Source organism: Silurus meridionalis, chromosome 1, assembly GCF_014805685.1.
Source record: "Silurus meridionalis isolate SWU-2019-XX chromosome 1, ASM1480568v1, whole genome shotgun sequence".
Taxonomy (NCBI): domain Eukaryota; kingdom Metazoa; phylum Chordata; class Actinopteri; order Siluriformes; family Siluridae; genus Silurus; species Silurus meridionalis.
In genome coordinates this window covers 28,963,528-28,984,489 of record NC_060884.1, presented here as the reverse complement: position 1 = coordinate 28,984,489, position 20,962 = coordinate 28,963,528, and the positions used below count along the sequence as shown (strand labels likewise).

Genomic DNA, 20,962 nt, shown 5'->3' with positions numbered 1-20,962 from the left:
TGTGTGTATAGTACATTTTTCAGTACTTCCAACTCAGAAAAAATAGGAAACCATAATTTTTCTCTTTCTTTCTTTCTTTCTTTCTTTCTTTCTTTCTTTCTTTCTTTCTTTCTTTCTTTCTTTCTTTCTTTCTTTCTTTCTTTCTTATCATTATCGTGAAATAACATGAACTCACATTCAGATTGATCGAGGTGGTATAAGTAATTCACTATTGGCTGGACATTTTTACATAAACCACTATGTGCAGCAAATCAAGTTACCTTTTTTACACACTGCCTATAAACTTGCCGGCTGTAGTTCTTTGCTCTTGACATTTATTTTCATCAAGCCTAATGCAAATATCTCAACTCGCTTTAAGCTTTCTAATCCAAAGAAAAACACCATTTAGTTGCCCTTTAACAAATGACTACTAAATGGTAGGTTTGTGATTAGATGTTATCTAAGACACTTCTAACAATTTCTAATGGATTGAGAGACTGAGAGAGAGAAAGAGCAAGAGGGAGAGTTATGGGCTGTTCATTATTGTTTATGGGTGCAAAGAACTGCATCACATCTGAAGAATGGAAATCAAATCAAAGCCTAGTAAAAGCTCGTCATCTTGTTATTATAGACAAGTAATTAACATCCCTAAAGTGTATATTTGTTTTATTTGTGTATATGAAAGATGTAACGAATTTGGGTATTGAAAACGGAAAGCCAAGCATTTTGTATTTTGCTATACACTAAAAACATTTTTGTCTCAGATCAAAAGATAAATCTTAAAAAGAAGATCTAAATGTGTTAATAAACTTTGACCATCACCCCGATTGTGGCAGTGTTTGAACAGATTGCAGATCCTTTGCTTCCAACTTCCTTTTTATTTTTTTATTGTAGGGTTAATGACTGGTAATTCACTCAAAATATTCCACACTTTATCGCCCTGATGAATTATCTCCCCTTCATTGAGTAGGAAATGTGTTTTGGATAATTGTCTTGCTCATGATGAATTTGCTCTCAATGAGATAGAACCTCATTTCTCTGTAAATTAGCAGAAAAAAGTGATTCTCTAGACTTCTGAACTTATGCTGCAACCATCAGAAGCTCCATCATCAAGAAAGATTAGTCAGGCTATTTCAGAGGCAGCCATGCGAACCAAGGCCATGATGCTACCCCACTGTTCTTGACCTTTAAGCTTGTATGTTTGGATCATGAGCAGATCATTTTGTTCTATACACTTGGCTCACTAATAATCCATTCGTTACATGGTTTTGCAACTTTTGTAGCTCGTCTGCATTTTCCATTGTAAAATCCAGTCTGACCTTCTGATTCATACTGTTGATTAGTGATTTGCATCAGACTGTTGATTTGCTTATTTTCTTCACAGCTTTTGCAATGTTTCTGCCTTCAGCTGTTGCAGCTTTCCTTCACTGTTAGTACACCAATTGGTTTTCTTTCATTGCCTCTGCCCAATGGTTTGCAATCTTTCTGATTATGTTTAAATTTTTCTTGCAATCAAAATAGCCCAAATGCCTCCAGTATAGAACAAAAACAAAACAATTGGTCTTGCTTTGTTAGTGGTGTGGGAAAAGACCTCATATGAAATTCCAGTATTTATTTAATGTTATTTAAATATAACTGGTTATAGAGTGGGTTATCTGTGGGTGTGTGTGATTTGTATGTAGTGTTTGGATGTAGTGTACCAGCTTTCTGTTTACATTTAACTCTCCCAGAATGTAGATTATCCCCAAGCAAACTCTGCCGTGTATTAAAATCTACATCTGTAGGTAATACAGGAAACCTGCACTTGATGAGGTCTTTTGGGATTGCTCAGTAACCATGGCATGGGTTGCAACTATTTTATAAGTATAATAATGGGTCACATGGTCTCATAAAAGGAAAGATCTGGCCATAAGGGAAATAGTCTCTGCACATTATATATACCATTTACAATGTCTGACAGATGCCCTTATCCAGTCCAACTTACTTAACAATCTCTTAAAAAGTGGTAGCTCAGTGGGTAAGCCATTATACTTCTGAGAAAGAAAGAACGAAAGAAAGAAAGAAAGAAAGAAAGAAAGAAAGAAAGAAAGAAAGAAAGAAAGAAAGAATTTTGATTTAAAATCCTACTATTGACACTTGAGCAAGGCTCATCAAACTTAACTAATCAATTGTACAAACGAGCTAAATGTAAGTTGTTCCAGATATTACATTATGTAGCTTGAGGGTTATGGGCCTTAGGAATGTGTGGCAGCTTGGTATGTTTGGACAATATACACATTTACGCCATTTGGCAGACACCCTTATCCAGAGCGACTTACAACTAAGCAGTTGAATATTAAGGGCCTTGCTCAAGGGCCCAGCAGAGGTAGCTTGATGGTGATGGGATTTCAATTTAGCCACTGAGCTTGGTGATAGCTAAACCACCAACTCTTCTTGCATGTTATTATCATTGGCTAAAACTTTTTTAATAAACCACTATATGCACCAAATCATGCTGCCTTTTTGCACACTGCCTATAAACCTATAAACCAGCCATAGTTCTTTGGTTCTGACATTTATTTTCATCAATGCTAATACAAGTTTGTTCTTTCATCAGCCCCTTTTTTTTAATTCTGTACTGAAGAGGAAAGTTAGGTTCCCTGGTGGTCTAGTGGTTAGGATGCGGCGCTCTCACCACTGTGGCCCGGGGTCGATCCCCGGTCAGGGAACCAACCCCAGCCATTAGGGTTGCACAAGCCTTAGTGCCGGTCCCAAGCCCGGATAAATGGGGAGGGTTGCGTTAGGAAGGGCATCCAGCGTAAAAACATGTACCAAATCAAACATGCGGATGGTCCGCTGTGGGGAGAAGCCGAACAGGAGAAGCCGAAAGAAAGTTTTGTTACTGAAGAGAAAAGTTACAGTTCACCTTGGATGCATTGAAAAGGGCTGATTTTTTTTCACGCCTCATTACAGAAAACATCACAATATTACCGATTCCACCAAAACAAACTTTTGTGTAGTATCATTAGAAATGATCATGTAGTATAAGGCATCGATACAGGACTTACAACTAGAATTATTTTCAGAAGTGCTCTTATAGAAAATCCATCAGCAATCAGAATTAAGAACTTAACAGTGCAGTGGTGTAATACGCCTCTATTTCCAATGTATAGCCTAATTTGTTGAGTCTCACGAAAACAGTCTAAGTGTGCTGAAAGACAAAATACTTCACCCAAATTATCCTTCAATTCATAGGACACTTCTAAATTACAAACACGGATAAATATACTGTCTATGAGCCCAAACATATGCGGAAAATCTTTTTCTTTTATAATATTTATTTTCACAAATAAAACTTATTTCCACTATAGAAGTATTCTCAAGTATAGGATAATACTGATTATTTTACTTTATTTTTTTCCGCAGGTGAAGAGGCTCTTACCATATTTGTAGACAAGAGGAAGCTTAGCAGGAAAGCAGAAGTGAGCGACTACACGAACAACATTACAGCTGTGACTCTGGAGGCACTCCACCAGCTGGCTGCTTCCTACTTCATAGACAGAGAGAGCACACTGCGCAAACTGCACCACCTCCAGATCGCCTCCACTGCCATCAAGGTGGGTCATTAGTCATATCTCGGGGTGAGATGCTATATTTCTCCTACGCGCTCATGCCAAACCAACACTTGTAGTATCACAATATGAGGATTTATTTATTATTCTTTTTCTTTTTTTACACAATAGGGTTGTCTCTGGGGTATCATGTTGTGAGACACATATAATCTTATGCGGGGAGCCTACGGTAAAATCTTTTATTCTTTAGATTTCTCTAAGATAAGTTTAATAACAGAAGACTCCTATGCTAAAGCTTTTATTTTCCAACTAAGTTTAAAACTCCTTGTGAGTGAAGGTGATGCTAATGCAGTCAAACATTTTTAATAAGCAGGCAGAATACATTCAAATCAGTTTCACATGGATCACAATAAAAAAACAATTCTTGAAGGGCAAAATCAAAAACAGTGACAGATTCTGGTAAAAAGTACCAACACAATATAACAAAAGCTTGATAAGTCAGCTAACTCAAGTGTAAGTCAGCATTAAACTTCTCGATAAGTATGTGAATGAGTCTCTTTAGTACTAGTGTGTGTGTGTGTGTGTGTGTGTGTGTGTGTGTCTAAAGAGTACCTGTGCTCAATCAGTAAAAGGGAAAGTGCAAATGTAGGCAGGTGTTGGGAATTTGAGTCCATGTCATCCATGTTTGTAGGCTGTAGTGGCTCCAGGAAATGAAATCGTCCACCTATATCTTCTTCTTCTTCTTTTTCTTCTTTCGGCTGCTCCCATTAGGGGTCGCCCCATCGGATCATCCGTCTCCATACTACCATGTCCTCCACATCTGCCTCTTTTACACCAACTACCTGCATGTCTTCCCTCACCACATCCATAATCCTTCCTCTTTTTCTTCTTCCTGGTAGCTCCATCCTCAGCATTCTCCTACTGATATACCCCATGTCCCTCTGCACATGTCCAAACCATCTCAATCTCACTTTGTCCCCAAAACCTGCTACATGTGCTGTCCTTCTAATAAACTCGTTTCTAATTCTGTCCATCCTCATCACTCCCAATGAAAATCTCAACATCTTCAGATCTGCTACCTCCAGCTCCACCTCCTGTTTTTTCTGTCATAACATTATTCATTATAGCCAAAACCAGGGTTATTTTGCTTTTACCTATAATATGAAATTAGAAGGATATTTAGAGTTCTTTGTATCAATTCTTTGCATTCATTTTTTTTTTCACGGATTTTCATGTTTGTTTGTTTTTTTTAGATTACTTCTATCTAATTCAGACCTGGGCAAACTACGGCCCGCGGGCCACATCCGGCCTTTTGTACGTCTCTGTCCGGCCCATGTGAGGCCAATCATAAATTATAGGGATGCACCGAAAATTCAGCCACCGAAAATTTTCGCCCGAAATACCTAAATCACCGAGACAACACGGCAGAAACACAATTGTAATGACGCAATAAAAAAGCACAGCCAGCACACGGTTATCTGGATAAGAGCCAACATGTCTGCGGTGTGGACTTATTTCAATATTTCGGAGAAAGACCCACAGATAGCGATTTGCAAAACATGCAATGCTGAAATTAGCAAAATTTCACTGCAAAGAGTTTCTCCACGTCGGGTTTAATTTATCACCTGAAATCCAAACATCCCGATTGCCATTCTAAATATGAGAAGAACGCGGCGCAGAAAAGTAAAGTCAATCCGAGCATGCGCACTCCGTCTGTAGCGGACGTTTTTGAAAAGGCAAAAAAGTTTTCCAGTGATGGTGCCAAGGCAAAAGGCATAACACAAAAAATGATGGAATTCATTGCTTTAGATCAGTGGTCGCCAGTGGATCGACAGATTGATCTTTGAAACATTCCCTGTGGATCCCGAAAATAATAATAATTATAATATAATATTATTTATTACACGGCTCTTCTTAATGCTGTAGATTAGAACGTTCCATTCACTTGAATTGGCTTCCAAACGTTCAGCGGTCAATTATTTTCGTTTAGCAGACCGCTGCTAATAATAATTGACAGCTGTCTGTCTGTCAATACTATAAATGGTAACAAATAAATAACAATAATTTATAATAATAAATAAAACACTTTTATAATTGATTTATTCTTTGAATTGCAATGCATTGATTTTAGTGAGGTTAGTACACACTCATAGCCATAAATGCAATGGTTCTAATAATTGACAATCTTTTCTTTCGGTGTTTCAGTTTTGGCCTTGGTTTCCTCATTTTTGGTTTTTGATTTCGGCCAAGAATTTTCATTTTGGTGCATCCCTAAAATATTATCGTTGGTGTGGCCCTCTGACACAATTCAGGTTTCTCATGTGGCCCCTTGTAAAAATTAATTGCCCACCCCTGATCTAATCCAAATGGCTGTATTTATTGATTTAATCGCACACAATAAAGCAGGGTACCTGCATGTCTTTAAGAAGTCTTAAAAGCTTTCAAATCTAATCTAGCAAATCTAATGCCATGAAAAAGGCTTAAATATCATAAATAATGTGAAAAATTCTATGAAATCGTCCAAAAACTTTCAAAATGCCTGAAACATTTTTTAAATTGGCTGACCATTATTATGGTAACTGATTTGAGCTGCCAGAGTGGTGCAGGATGTGCTGAGGTGGACAGTATGTAATGGGGAAATGTAAATTTAACAGCAAGTGGCCTTAAAAAAGAATACATTCTTGTATCGGTTTAAATCAGTACTATAAAATGATTTGGAAACCTGCTGTAGTTTTTATAAAAAAATATATAAAAATGCTTCAAACTAGGCTCTATGGTTGTTTAAGCTTTTGAATCATACATGCAAAGGGAAAAGCATAAGCAATATAAGTGAGCTCTTCAGCCAAATCTCATTGCTCCTTATTATTCCTAGGCAGCCAACCTAGCCTGCAGTGTTACTACTGATACAGCTACCATACCAGCAGCTTCAGGTCCTGCAATCATTCAACAGTCGTATCTGTTGAATCTGAATCTGCAGCTCGAACAATACTTGGGGTGGGATTTATTTGGGTATTACAAAAAGTGCAGAATCACTTATAAACTTTTCATAACAACAGCAACTCAGATTTTCGAACAGTGTTTTCCGACTCCAGGCTTGGACAAGACAAGGCAATATCACTATTGTAGGTGTATGAATTCAATTCATTTTTATTTGTATAGCGCTTTTAACAATGAACATTATCTTAAAGCAGCTTTACACAGATAATGTGGTGATAAAAAATTAATATGCTTTTTATAAGTGTAAGTTTGTCCCTGATGAGGGAGCCGGTGAGACTGTGGCTAGGAAAAACTCCCAGAGATGGCATAAGGAAGAGACCTTGAGAGGAACCAGACTCAAGAGGGAACCCATCCTCATCTGGGTTGCACCAAATGTCCATTTATTGCAGATATAGGATGTTGCGGGGTGCAGTGATGGTGATCAGAAGCAAACTGTAGTCCTGAGTCAGTGTAGCAGACTGTTGACATTAACTACAGTCCAATCCATCCTTAAAGCTCCCTTTTTTACTCTATAATTTCAAGAAACCACCCAATCATTCGGAACAACCGTATCATTAGGTTTAGTTTGTCTCCGTACTGAAGTGAATCAGAATAAGGAACCAATGACGGGGTGGAGACTTTACAAGAATAAAAATAACATATAAACATGCATTAACACGAATGAGAAAATTAGCTTGTGATCTCAGGTTTGATGACTTCTTGATAGCACCTGTAATGATATCTTCATTATAGAACTTTAATGCACTTCTGACTGGAGAGGCCACACTGTCAGCCTCTGGCATGGACTTCTACTGTGGGTTTGTCAGCCAGGCAGATCCTCACCAAACTGTCCCCCAGTTTGAGCCCAGAGTCTGGCCCTTCAAACACCTCTAATAGTTTGCTGGTTCATTCAGCCACCTTGTTGAAACCTCTAGCTTCTAAGGTGACTTGGAGTTCAGCTCACTGGTGGGCTTGTTCAGTGAACCATGAGCTCTCAGCAGGCATTGGGTCCCACAGACTCTCAAAATAAATTTGTCTCTGTTGCAAAAAAAAGCCTTTTAAAGAGTTCACAGTCCTGGTCAATAGTGCCAGGGTGTAGATGAATTCCCACTGAGACAGATGGGCCGAGTCAAATGTGGGGATGGTGGTCATGAAGTTCCTCCTAGCTGCATCCATGATTTAGGTAAAGTATTCTGTCATGAAAGCATGTGAAGCAAGGCCAGGTAGATGCAAGTGCATAAAAGAAACAAAGTTTATTTCATATAAATATCCCAGACAATAATCTCTGACATGTACATAAAAAAAAAGAAAACTTGTTGGAGCAATAAACACGAGTTTGCTCCTCAAAAATGTTTTATCCATAAAGTTCATTATTAAGTTTAATCGAATCCTTATTCCTAAAGTGTTGTTTACAGCAAATTAAAAGAGTTCACTTGCATTCTAATGCATGTTGTTTGGAATATTAAGCAGTCTTTGCAGTTCTATAGCCATTACCTATAATACATTAATCACCAATATAATGAAAGTTTCGATGCATCCATGTAAACGTAATGGTCTTTGGCCGTACTGATTTTTGGTATTTTCACTTATACACATACTTAACTAAGATTGATTCATTATTTAATTTGTTTATTTCTTAAATTGGGAATTTGATTTGAATTCTTTCATTTATTTTGCCTTAATAAAGACTTGTCTTTAAAAGCCTAATATTTTATTATCTGAAGGCCTATACTTCATTAGCCTATGAAATGCTATCATAGACCTTTCAGTTCAGACCAGAAACAATGTCAGTGGGTTAATTGAGGGCAATTATTTTATTGTTAAACTGTTAATGCAATTAATATGTGCAGTGGCCAGAAAACCCTTTTACACTTTACTCTAACATCCTTTTCCACAGTTTTGAAAACAACATGCTTCGGGGAACTTTTTTGTATGTGAATTGAGTAACTTTACAGTATAAAGCTTACTGTTTTACCCCAAAAATAATACAAAGAGACAGAGAGAGAGAGAGAGAGAGAGAGAGAGAGAGAGAGAGAGAGAGTGATAATTCAACATTGAAAACATTCCAATAAGACTTCAGAGAAGAAGCTTCACAAACATTTTGACAGCCAGTATCTGATTCCAAACTAAATTGATTAGGCTTATACGGAGCAACACAGGAGTTTTGAGGATGGATTTGAACTATAATTAATGTCAGCAGTCTTCTGCAATGGCACAGGTTGCATTTATTCACCCATTATTTCAGACTTCAACAACCCAGTGCCTCCCAGATGAGGATGGGTTCCTTTTTTAGTCTGGTTCCTCTCAAGGTTTCTTTCTCATGCCATCTCAGGGAGTTTTTTTCTTGCCACAGTTGTGACTGACTCAATCTTTAGGGACAAACTTACAATAATAAGGAACAAACGTATACATTTTGTTATTACCACTTTATCTGCGAGCGGCTTTGAGACAATGTCCATTGTTAAAAGTGGTATGCTAATAAAAATGAAATGAATTTAACTGAATTATATCTGTTTCACCATGACATACATACTGCAACTAACCAAGTGGTTGGTCTAGGAATGTATACAACTGGTTACAAACACATTTATTTACACAACACATCATTTAAGAGAGCATTTGGACAAGCATCATGGCATTCATGAAAATCCAGCTAGATTGGATAATTGTTTAAAATTCCACAAGGGTGCCTTAGTTTGTGCAAATTCACATAAAAGGGGCATCTCTAATGTTAACATTGAATTAAAATTTCAAGTCAAATGAAGGCAAATAGAGGCAAAGAAGACTCCCCTTTTTGTTCACCACAAGGACAAATAAAACATAAAAAGCATCCTAAGAAAAAAAAAAAGAAGAATTAGTCAGTGACTATGGTAACCAGTGTCCTGTAATTGCTGGTATATTTAGCACACGTTCAGAGTCAGTCTCTGCGAGTGTTGGCTTTAATGGTGTTTTAATGCAAATCATCTGCACTGTGAAAATCGCACGGCCATCTCGGAATGATTGGCATTTATCAACATATGCACGTGGGGAAATGAAGTTAGTAAGAAAATCTGTCTCACCAAAATGTTTACTAAACAGGAGTTTTATTAAACGATTGATGAATGACACCCAATATCTACCTTTTTTTTTTATATGTTCCTTCTAGGACAATATTTAGTCAACTAAATCGTAATAAACTGCCAAGCAAAGCAAACCAGAGCCACCACAAAGCTCTGTTTACTTTTGAGCAGTTGTAGAAGAAGGGTGATGCTTCTATTCTGAGCCACCCCTTCATTATGCCTCCTCATTTCATTACAAGGAGAAGCTCCTTTCCTTGACAACCCGCAATTGTTGCGCTTCGACATTTTTATTGCAGTTCGGAGAACGGATCCCTCTTGGTGAAAGTTTTTTTTTCTGTCTGTTTCTTGCTTACAATTGCTCTTGCTCTTATTAAGGCATGCATTTGTGCACGGAAAGTGTGATAAGAGCGGCAAGGGTGACAGTGTCTAGCAACTCCATCAATGGAGTAGAAGGAATCAGGGGTCTTTTGACATGCATATCGTTTTTTACTAAGCTTTGACCCATGCCTGAATTTCAGGACAGACAGAAGCAAATGTTCTGCTGTGTCAATTTTAAATTAAATGGAACTCGTGTGAGGAATACCCCCTTTGGATTATATAAAAGAGAAATTTTGCAACCAATTTTGCAGCAAATCCTTTTAGTGCACTTGTGATGTAAAAAAAAGCCTTTACAAAGTCATGATGCATTGCTTCAGCATGGTTCTGCACAGCTTGCTTTCTAATGTGGAACGACTCAAGCTGCTTTGTGACTGGCTGGCACAATTTTGTTCATAAGTTTGACCATTTTTCAAAATCTAACCCGACTCCCTGAAAATCTGTCCATGAAGGCTAACCTCGGTGGCTACTGAAATATATCATTTTACCTGTACATTCAGATGGACTCACAATGGGCTGTAGTCAGTTTATCACCGTAAATGCCATATTGGAGTTTCTTATCTTCATACTGAGCTTTTTATAAATAAAAACAGCACTTCGATGTTCTTAGATGCTCAATAATAGTAATGTAATGTAATTATCATACCTGATGCACAATACTTTTATTTGCACTACTATACTTTCACACTTAATGTACATTACCGATCTGTAATATAATCTGTATCCCTGTTTAATACTTGTACTGTTTGTATTGTCTCACATTGTCTGTATTGTTGTGTATAGTTTGTTTTTTGTCTGGTCTTGTCTGTTTTGTCTTGTATAGTCCAAGCTAAATGTATAGTGTTATTTATGTCTGTACTTTGAGAATCACTAAAAGTTGGAACCAAATTCTTTGTGTGTGTCAACACACTTGGCCAATAAACCTGATTCTGATTCTGATCTGATTCTGATGTAAAACTAACTTATAAAGATACTGTCACAAAGCACAACATGACTGAGGGTAACCACAGTTACACTTTATCGTTCAAACTATTATTAGATTGGTAATTATCTAATGGCTCTAAATAACGCATGGATGCATATGATTGCCCATTGTTCTTGACATGCCAATTGGTTCTATTTTTATTCTATTCTTGGGTTGATTAAATGAAGAATCTAGGGTTACTCAGCAACCATTTTACGGTCCACTGGATGACCACACTGATCTCAAGTATTCCCGTCTTCCCTGACACTTATAATCTCTTTCTAATTAAGCCTTTATACTCTCTTTTTGTCTTTTATTATGCTCTATTTTTGTTTCTTCTCTTTACTCTGCACTAAATTTATTTCTAGCAAATTATTCCCATTACTTCACACCTTCCCTGGATTTTACTTCCACTATGACAACTGTGACAACTCTAAGGAACCTGGGAAATAGAGTTGGTTGAATAAGTGGTGCTGAAGCAGTTTTTTAGCACAGTGGAACAGGTACAGTGACACCAGCCCGATTCTCTGGTGGATGCAGTCCAGCTGGCAGAGACCACATGTCTATGTTCACAACGCCAGGAAATTCAAGCCCTATCATTCTCACTTCCGGGTCCTCACCCATGCTGGCACCACAAAAAGAGAAGCCTTTGAAGGCAGTGGGCGAGGGGTGGTGGTGGTAGTGGCGATGGGGGCGTCGGGTTATTCAGCGAGCACCAGCTGGCCAGACTCCTGAGGGAACAAGTATGAATCTCTGTGTGTCACGGGAACACACTCAGGCCAGTACACAGCCAAAACTTTTTAACACTTTTTCTAATCAGTCTCTTTCATTTTCCATCGTCGCTAATGAGCCACCGCACTGAAAAGATCCTTAACTTTTTATGGATCAAACTTACAATAGCCTTCTCTATCTATTGGCAGAAGACCTGTTTTTTTTTCTTGCCTTTGTTTCTGTTTATCCATCTGAGCCTTTCCTCATTATTATCCATATCAAGATATCTCAAGAACAACTAATTGAATGCTTGGATGACTTAAATGGAATTATCCCTGTGACCAGCAGATGAACTTCTTCGATTTTGAAATGAATCCAAACAGGCAACAGTTTATTATTTTTATTCTTTAATAACTTTCTTCTGGTTTTAAGTAAATTGTAATAAGAACTTGATGTCTTCAAAGGGTTTTAAGAAGAGAACTAAACTTGGCTGCAGAACCGTCTCTGTATATCACTGCTATGTGAAATCATTCATTCACCACACATTCACTAATTAAGACTTTGTCTTTATACTATTTATAATGTATTCACTTTATCTGCCAGCTTCATTTGGCCCAACTGCCCTGTTCAAGCCTTGTTAATCTATTATCTCATGACCAATCTCAGTATAGCAATGTGTGGGCTCTTGTTAGAGCCACTAATGATCTCCTGCTCTTTTATGAGTGCACAGACTTTAATACGGCAAACTGTAAAGCAGCTTTCGACACACTGCCTTTCTTCTCTCTCTTAAACTGGAATTTCTTATTTTGCATTGTAAAGATGCATTAATGAGCAAGCTCTTGGCTTCTAATGGGACTGTAAGTAAATGGGTGCAGTATTAAAGGCAAGCTCACCAAGAGGTTAAACCTGTTAAATCTAACTGGACTGTGTTATTTTCTGCTGGCTAGTTTGAGAAAATCTGTACTGACTGTAGGCTTAAGTTTCTGTTTTCCTGATGTGGTCAGTAGATGTTAAAGCGGATCTGCCACAAGATTTGGCTCGTTGTGCTTTCTAGGATGCTTTTCGGTTCACCATGGCTTTGAAGAGTCGTTGTTTAAGTAACTAAAGACAAGGCATGACATTTTTACCAGCAGAATTGTTGCTTATTTGATGTTTCTTTGTACCGTTCCTTGTTCTTTTTTTTCTTTTTTACACCATTCTGTTGTATATGTACATTCCAGGACATCGATCTTTTTATAATATTTTAACCAGCCTGTTTGTTACCAACAGTCATGTCACACAGGTACAGTTTTGTAATTCATGCTCATAATTTTTTATGTATTGCACTGATGCCACAGGATTATGGCTCACTTAAATGTCCAGGTGTACATGCATTCCTAATAAAGCGATACATACTGGATATAAAAGAAATAAATTGTATGATATACTATTTTTTGTGTTTGTACCAAAAAAAAAAAAAAATCAATTTTTCCCATTAGCAGGCAGCATAACTGCAGCATCTGTTCCTATTTATAAAGTAATTTATTAGAATTACAGATTTAATTTGTTTAATGCATATCTTTGAAAACTCATTTAATCCAAAGCCAACTGCGTTATGTGAGGTACAAGCTGTTTGTACCACGTGTTATAGGAAAACAACAGACACAGGCTCAGGTTGTATGTAATCTGCGATTAGGCATATTTTTTTAACAAAGTTTGGCCCGTATTGCCTAGCATTGTGCTTTTCTTTTACTCATCATGCATCTTCGTAATGATAAATGTAGATATCCATCTTATTAGATTTTGTCTTTCCTCTCTCTCACAAACCTTTTAGTATTTTTTGCTATGTGTGCACTTGTGCAGTGGAAATTGATCAGTAGCTCTAAATATGAAGCACATATTCATAAATCACTAGAACTGTGCTTGTAATGCTTTGCGAATTAGTCATATATTTCGTATACATTTTTACACTCAAAAACGTTCTAGTAATAAAAATATAATTATTAGTATTAAATGTTGAATTATGTCAGCTCTGTACTAGAACTGGCGAGGAACCTCAAACTGCAAACATGGCTGCCTCAAACTCCAGTTCCCAGTCTACATTGCAGCTAACAAAGAGTGTCGTGACCTCAAGGCAAGGTCACATTCACCCAGGTTCTAATATGTCTATTATATGTTCCATAGTTAGTGTCTTCTGTTGGCAAATCTGTGGATATCTGGTATTAGTGTGATTATTAATAGAGTTTTTGTAGCAAGATACAGAAGATTGCTAGACCTTTCTTCTATGCAGTCAACATTGGTGTTGCCTTTGTCAGCATCTTCTGCTATCAACATCATTATAAGCACCTAACACGGGACCAAACCTTCAACCTTAAAATGTATTATTTTATGTTCTACCAACTAAACTAGCAATGCTACATCTATACATGTATACGTTTTTTTTCTTCATTGAGTGTGCTAATGGTGTGCCTAGTCTTGGTCACAATGTTGATGTTTTGTTTATCCCACTTGTCTACTGCTGTTCAGTTTTGAGCTTCAGATATTATTTTGTCTGCTAATGAACTCTAGACGTTTGATTTTCTGACAACTATCCCATATTTAGTTTCTGTTTTGTTTTCAGACCAACCATTATTTCAACACTTTTAGTGACTGCATCTGTGCCTGCTGCATGACAATAAATACTGACATTTAAATTAAGTAATGTAAATAAATAACAACATTTTATTATTCATTGCTCATTAAACAAGTTTGATGAGACATTGAGAGTTTGGTAATGATTCATAGCATTTTATAATGTGGCAACTAAGAATTTAAAGCACAGTTAGAATGATTTATGCATATGGGCTTTATATAAAGTGATAGCATCTGATCCTTAATTTATCTCTATGTGAAGTATGCAGCTGTACTCTAGTTTCATGCTTGGTATACAAGACGGAAAGTGTCATCTCTAGAAACAGAATGGTGATGTTTAGCAGGTGAAAGTGAGCCTGTGCCACTCTGTCTGTAAGATTATGATTGACTGGCAGCCATGTCTTACCTTGTCTTCGTGTCAGCCTGGAAATGTCATGACCTGACAGGCTAAATCAAAAAGAAATCACCAAACTGATACTGCTCTGAGGAAAATGAAAATCAGTTACATGCATTCCTGCTTACTTTAAATGATAGCAAACCTTTTTCCTTCTCTTAGCAGCAAAACCTTTTTTTTTAAGAAAGGTCCATTGTGAAGGTTAACTATTTACTTACAGTAGTAGAGCTATAATCAAGACTAAGTGTCATAAAGGCACATAGAGTGTCTAATTGGAATCAAGACAGGGTAAAAATCAATCCTAAAATCCATCAATTGCTTACTTCAATTTAATCAATCCTAGTTGGCGTCACTGTACATTGCACCAGTGGATAGAATTAGTTCTTGTTAAATGCTCAATTAAGACCAAGGCTCCAAACCAATGCCCAAGACAGAAACCAAGTCCAAGTACAAATTCCAGTAAGTCAAAGACAAATCCAAGTCAATACATAAAACATCCTGAGACCACACTGGAATCCAAAATCCATAATGAATGTTTCATTGTAGAAGCGGAGAAAGTCTTTGCGTCAATGGCAATAGCATTGCAAAAGCAATATATATGTATATATATATATATATATATATATATACACCTATACCCCTGCTGGGTAAACAATATATAAAATAACATTGAATAATACTTCATCAAAATAGAATAAATAAAATTAAGGCAAAACATTTGTTTATTATATTGGTTAAATTGACACCAATTAAATTGATTCAGTAAAAATATATTGAATTGCATAGCATCATATTTTTCCCTTTCATCATATTACATTGCATATATATATATATATATATATATATATATATATATATATATATATATATATATATATATATATATATATATATATAAAGCCAAACAGAGCAGATCAAAATCAGCAACCAAGTAATGAGAAAGCCAGAATAATTCAAATTCTGGAAACCAAAATCTTTAAAGATTTTAGATTGAAAGTATTTAACCACTATAATAAAACAAACAAACAAACAAACAAAAAACAGATTAAAAAAAAAAAAATTGTCAACCAGCTTTTCCCTCAGCTCTAAAGAGCCATTTTTGAGAGCATCTGAACCTCATCAATATCTGGTTTTAGCTCAACCTCCTCCTACTTAAAGTCGAGTCTACAGTGAATTGGGTGCACAGCAGAATGCATGACTCTTCACAAGCAGCTGTCAGTTCAGGAGCTCCATCAAATCTGGGCCAAGAAGTGAGCTGAGAATTTCACCGGGGAAATACATGTTTCTGGAGCTCTCTTCTTTAAATGGTATTTCTTTATCAATAGCAGTACACATGATGTCAGGACTTGTATTTTTCCCAACAACAGTCATCAAGCCATCAGTTACAAATAGCCAGACCTGACATTGCCTTGAACCGATTCAGTTATTTATTCAGCCAATCATGTGGCAGGAGCCGAATGCAGAAACAGATCAAGAGCGTCAGCTCATGTTCATATCAAATGTAAAAAGTTTGACCTCTTTGACCTTATTTGTGGTTGTTGATGCCCAATATCCTGGGAATTTAACATACAGTCTCCAGTTTAACTCATTGACTAAAACACTGGAAGGTCGTGAGTTTAAATCTCAGCACTACTGAGCTGCTCCTGCTGTGTACATCACCCTAAACTGCTCAGTTCTATAAATGTAATGTCCTTTCACTTCTGTAAGTCTGCCAAATGCTATAAAGGTAAGCATTTTGATCTCCAAGGTGAGGAGCTTGATGCTGTTGACGGTATTAGAGTGAAAGTGGAAGCTGAACTGTTCGAGCTAAGTGTGAAAAGAAAAGCTGCTGTGTTGCTGCACTTTGAGGATGAAGTTAGGGCTAATTCTGCATCATGATAAGCAGGTAATAGCTTATAAATAATGGAAAACATAGACATATCTCCAAAATAGGTTTAAACTAAAGTAGAAAATGTATTATAAAATAAAACAAAAAGATGCAAGTTGAACTTGAAATGTTATGTTACACAAATAAATTCAAAATAAAGTCCAAAATCTAAAATGTAAAACATGCAAAATTTAGGTGGTCAGCAAATTACACTGTAAAAACAAGACAAGGACGAGAAACAAGTAATCAAACCGTGATCAAAAAAAAAAAACTATGAAACATGGAACAAAATAACTCAAACTGAGCAAGTTGCTGTGCAACAAACAAACATTTACAGGAAATATTGTCTCAGGAAAGCATGGCTTCTCTTCCCCTGCCCATAGACTGTTTGCCCTCCTGCACTCTGGGAGGCGCTACAAAAGCCTCCGGACCAAGACAGGCAGATTCATAAACAGCTTTTTCCCCCTACAGCTGTTTCAATGCTGAACTCTGTACCCTGTTAGCACCACCCACCCTTTATCCCTTACTACCACGCCCACCCCACCCACAATCCAGACATACACACTTAACTGAATACAATAAACTGCATAACATTACTCTAGGTTGCACTGTTTATAATAAACTTCATATATACTGTACTATTACAGTATGTATATAACCTTTTCAATTCAATTCAATTCATTTTTATTTGTATTGCGCTTTTAACAATGAACATTGGCTCAAAGCAGCTTTACACAGATAATGTGTTAAAAAAAACAATTTAATAAGATTGTGTATAATTCTAAGTTTGTCCGTGATGAGCGAGCCGGTGGCGACTGTGGTGAAGGAAAAACTTCCCGAGATTGCATAAGGAAGAAACCTTAAGAGGAACCAGACTCAAGAGGGAACCCATCCTCATCTGGGTTGCACCGAATGTCCATTTATTGCAGATATATGATGTTGAGGTGCAGTGATGGTGATCAGAAGCAAACTGTAGTCCTGAGTCTGTGTAGCAGACTGTTTTTCATAAACAGTGTACCGTCTATATTGCACTATCCGTTGTACTCATTGTATATTAACCGCTTTTCCATGTACTGTTTATTTTTATTCATATTATTCGTATTATATTATTCATTTATTTATCATTATTTATTCATATCTATCATATATCATAGCCATACCAACCTGTACATGTGTAAATATTTTACACTGCTACCAATACAGTTGTAGGTAGACGTTAACTGTATTTCATTTTACCATAACGTGTGCAGTGACAAAAAAAATTGAAATCTGATCCGATCTAATGTAAAAAGACACAAAGAGGTATTTAAGCACACATACTAAACAAGGAAGTGAATACATCTGTAAGTAAGAGAATCTAGTCTGTACAGAAGAACCAATGATAAGACAGGTACCAAGAATTACCTAAATGAACACACGTCACATGGTGCAAATGACAAGTCAGGGGTAAAGACATTGCAGGAACTAAAATGTGGAAGTGTGTAGCGATGTGAGCTCGAGACACACAATGCCACGAACAGAGCGAGAGGGGAATCTCTGACATAGCAATTCAAAATGAGAAATGGTTTTGCAGAAAGAAAAAAATAATAATAATTAGCCAGATTTATATGCATGTCAAAAAATGTCACACAAGAAAGCAACAACATCCCTTGAGGTTGAAGAGTAGATGATGAAATAAGATGCTGCAGTATGTAAGAATCCCTTTCAGCAATGATTCAATAAAATTGGATTTGATTATCTTTCAGAGGACAGTTCCATAACATGTAAAATATTTTATTTATGCAAGAGAATTTTTAAGGACACATTTTAAGAAAATAAAACGCTGCAACAAGTGGAAACACTCAAAAAGGAAATGACTAAACTCGGAAAATAGAAAAGTCTCGACGGGGAATTGGTCTTGGTACTCAAAAAAACCCCTCATTTGTTTTCTCCTAGCACACAGAATATATTAAATAGGTTACCTAGCAAAGATTTAGTGTTTAAAAGAGATAAAAATGGGAGATCTACATTTTATTTGACTGATTTTGAATGTTAAATATTGTCTGCAACACTGTATCTGTCTTGCTTATTTAACTGCATTGTTTAGTTGTTGTTGTTTTTTTTTATTATTCCATGGTCTGTCTTTTGTTGAACAGGTAACTGAAACAAGGACTGGCCCTCTTGGATGCAGTAACTATGACAACCTTGATTCTGTTAGTTCGGTTTTAGTTCAGAGTCCGGAAAACAAAGTCCAATTACAAGGTACTCGATGTTGTTTGTTGTCCTGTTAATACACTACTCACTTATTCATTTATCTTTAGTAACCTGCCTTATTCTGCTCAGGGTCTCGGTTCTGGAACCCATTCCTTGAATACTGAGTATGAGACAGGAATACATACTGGATGGGATTCCAAAGTTGCTTAGTTTAAAAGGGCGGTGCAGGAAAACGAGAAATTTTGAAACTAGGAGTGGGCAACCCTGGGGCTTCGGCTATTGTTTGGAACCAGTGCGACCTCGTTTAGAACCCCTTGCCATTAGTTATTATGGTCAAATGGTGCGCAACGATCGTTTGCTGTGAAACCATTTATAAGAATGGTGATAGTGTGAGGAATGGGAATTTCAGCATCATTACCAGTTAGGATGTCATGATTGTGTCTGCAACATGGGTGTGTAATTTCTTACTTTTACGCTTAAATAGCAATGATGCGTGCCCTAGAGCGGTCAGGGCTTCTCACAAGGGCAGTTTCAACAGACACAACATTCTCTGGTGTGCAGGCCATTCAAATAAACACCTGGAGACCTAATTTTTCTCAATTCATTCTCAATCCTGATGTTCTAAATGATAATTATGTTCCCTTGATGTGTACTTACACGAACACCATAAAAGGTTCTACAGTGAACGATGGTTGCGCACCACTTAACTTTACCACTTCACTGCTCCACAATTAATGGTAAAGGGGTTCTAAACAAGTTCTACCATTCCCAAATAGTTGCCCACACTTATGTGACAATTTTAGATCCACACTGTGGAATCAAATGTATGAAACAAAACTTTTGGCTTAAGGCATTAAACTTAATTGGATTTGATACTGACAAGACTTTTTGCCCTAAACCGGCTATTACTTTGTCATCCAGACCACCTGATCTGTAGTGGTCATTTAAAGGGGGTTTTTACTTGTAAAAATCTTTCTTTGCATATCAAATTAATGTTAGGAAGCTGGAGTCAGAGTACACGATCAGCCATGATACAGTGTCACTGGAGCACAGATGGTTAAAAGCCTTGTTTAGGGGTCCTAAAAGTGTCAGCTTGGCAATACTGGCACTTGAACCCCAGACCTTCCAATCAGTAACCCCAAATCTTAACTGCTGAGATACTTTTAGAACAAAGGAAGACTTTTATAACATGGAAGCTACCACTTCCTTAATATATTTATATGTTCTAAACCATAGAGATCCTGTTTTTTGCCCTAGGTTCTTCATGGGTGGGCTCGATGGGATCTCACCTTTTACTTGTGAAAAGGGTGATCATGGTGAATTATGGCCACCTTGACTTCTAGGGCTTGTATAAATACACACGGATATGGTGTGCTGTCTAAAGACTTTCCTTTTTGTGAATGCATGAAAAGAGCAGCAACACAGCAGAAAACAGTCTACAATCTCTTCTCAGACTTACCCCATTCATTGTAGAATTGCTTGGTCTGAAAGGAACCAGATAGTCAAGCGCAAAGCTTTCCAGAAGCATCCATGCAAAATTGCTTGGTTTGCTGCTTATGGGGTTTACAATGGGACATTTCATTTACCATGAGCACAGAAATGTTAAAGTCTGAAAGTAACAGTGTGGCGTCCAATGCATTTAACTAATTTATTTATTTATTTATTTTTCTACTTATACTTTATTAAACTCTATAAGTTATATAAATAATGATCTAGCCTAATATGTTCCTCTACTGATGCATTTTATATATTGTGCCTGAAATTCATCACATACTGTATCTATTGTATACATTTATTGTTGTTTTTTTACACAGTGTTAACAGAGAATTGCCTCTTAAATGTCCCTTTCTTTAATTAAAGGTTTGCAGGTCATTCTGCCAGACTACCTCAGACATACCTTTGTCCAGGCAGCTCTGGGTTACATTGCTTGCAATGGAGAAGGTGACTTTGTGTGCCATGACAACGACTGCTGGTGCAAGTGTGACCCAAAGTTTCCAGAATGTAATTGTCCCTACATGGATATTCAAGCGATGCAAGAGAGCCTTCTTCGAATCTCTGAATCATGGGAATACCTTTACAAAGAATTTAAGGAATCAGGTATTTACTTTGTGTGAATATAGAAAAAATGCAGTAGATAAAAATTCACATAAGTTTTGCTGTTTTTTTTTTTTTTTTTTCTTTTCTGAAACACTTTTAAGGGCAGTTATTTTTACAGAGGAAAGTGTGGGAAGTGCCAGACAGAAGTAGTTGTATTTACTGTCATAAATGTGTCCTTCTCTGAGT

The 20,962-nt window shown here is 36.9% G+C and overlaps 1 protein-coding gene across 1 annotated transcript in view; it reads left to right on the top strand.

Moving 5' to 3' along the window:
* brinp3a.2 (bone morphogenetic protein/retinoic acid inducible neural-specific 3a, tandem duplicate 2) overlaps positions 1-20,962 on the top strand; it is a 76,103-nt gene that overhangs the window by 50,097 nt on the left and 5,044 nt on the right. Inside the window, exons 4-6 of the mRNA XM_046859503.1 lie at positions 3,385-3,575; positions 18,622-18,727; positions 20,540-20,776. Of these exons, the coding sequence (XP_046715459.1) occupies positions 3,385-3,575; positions 18,622-18,727; positions 20,540-20,776 (534 nt within the window). The remainder of the gene's footprint in view (positions 1-3,384; positions 3,576-18,621; positions 18,728-20,539; positions 20,777-20,962) is intronic.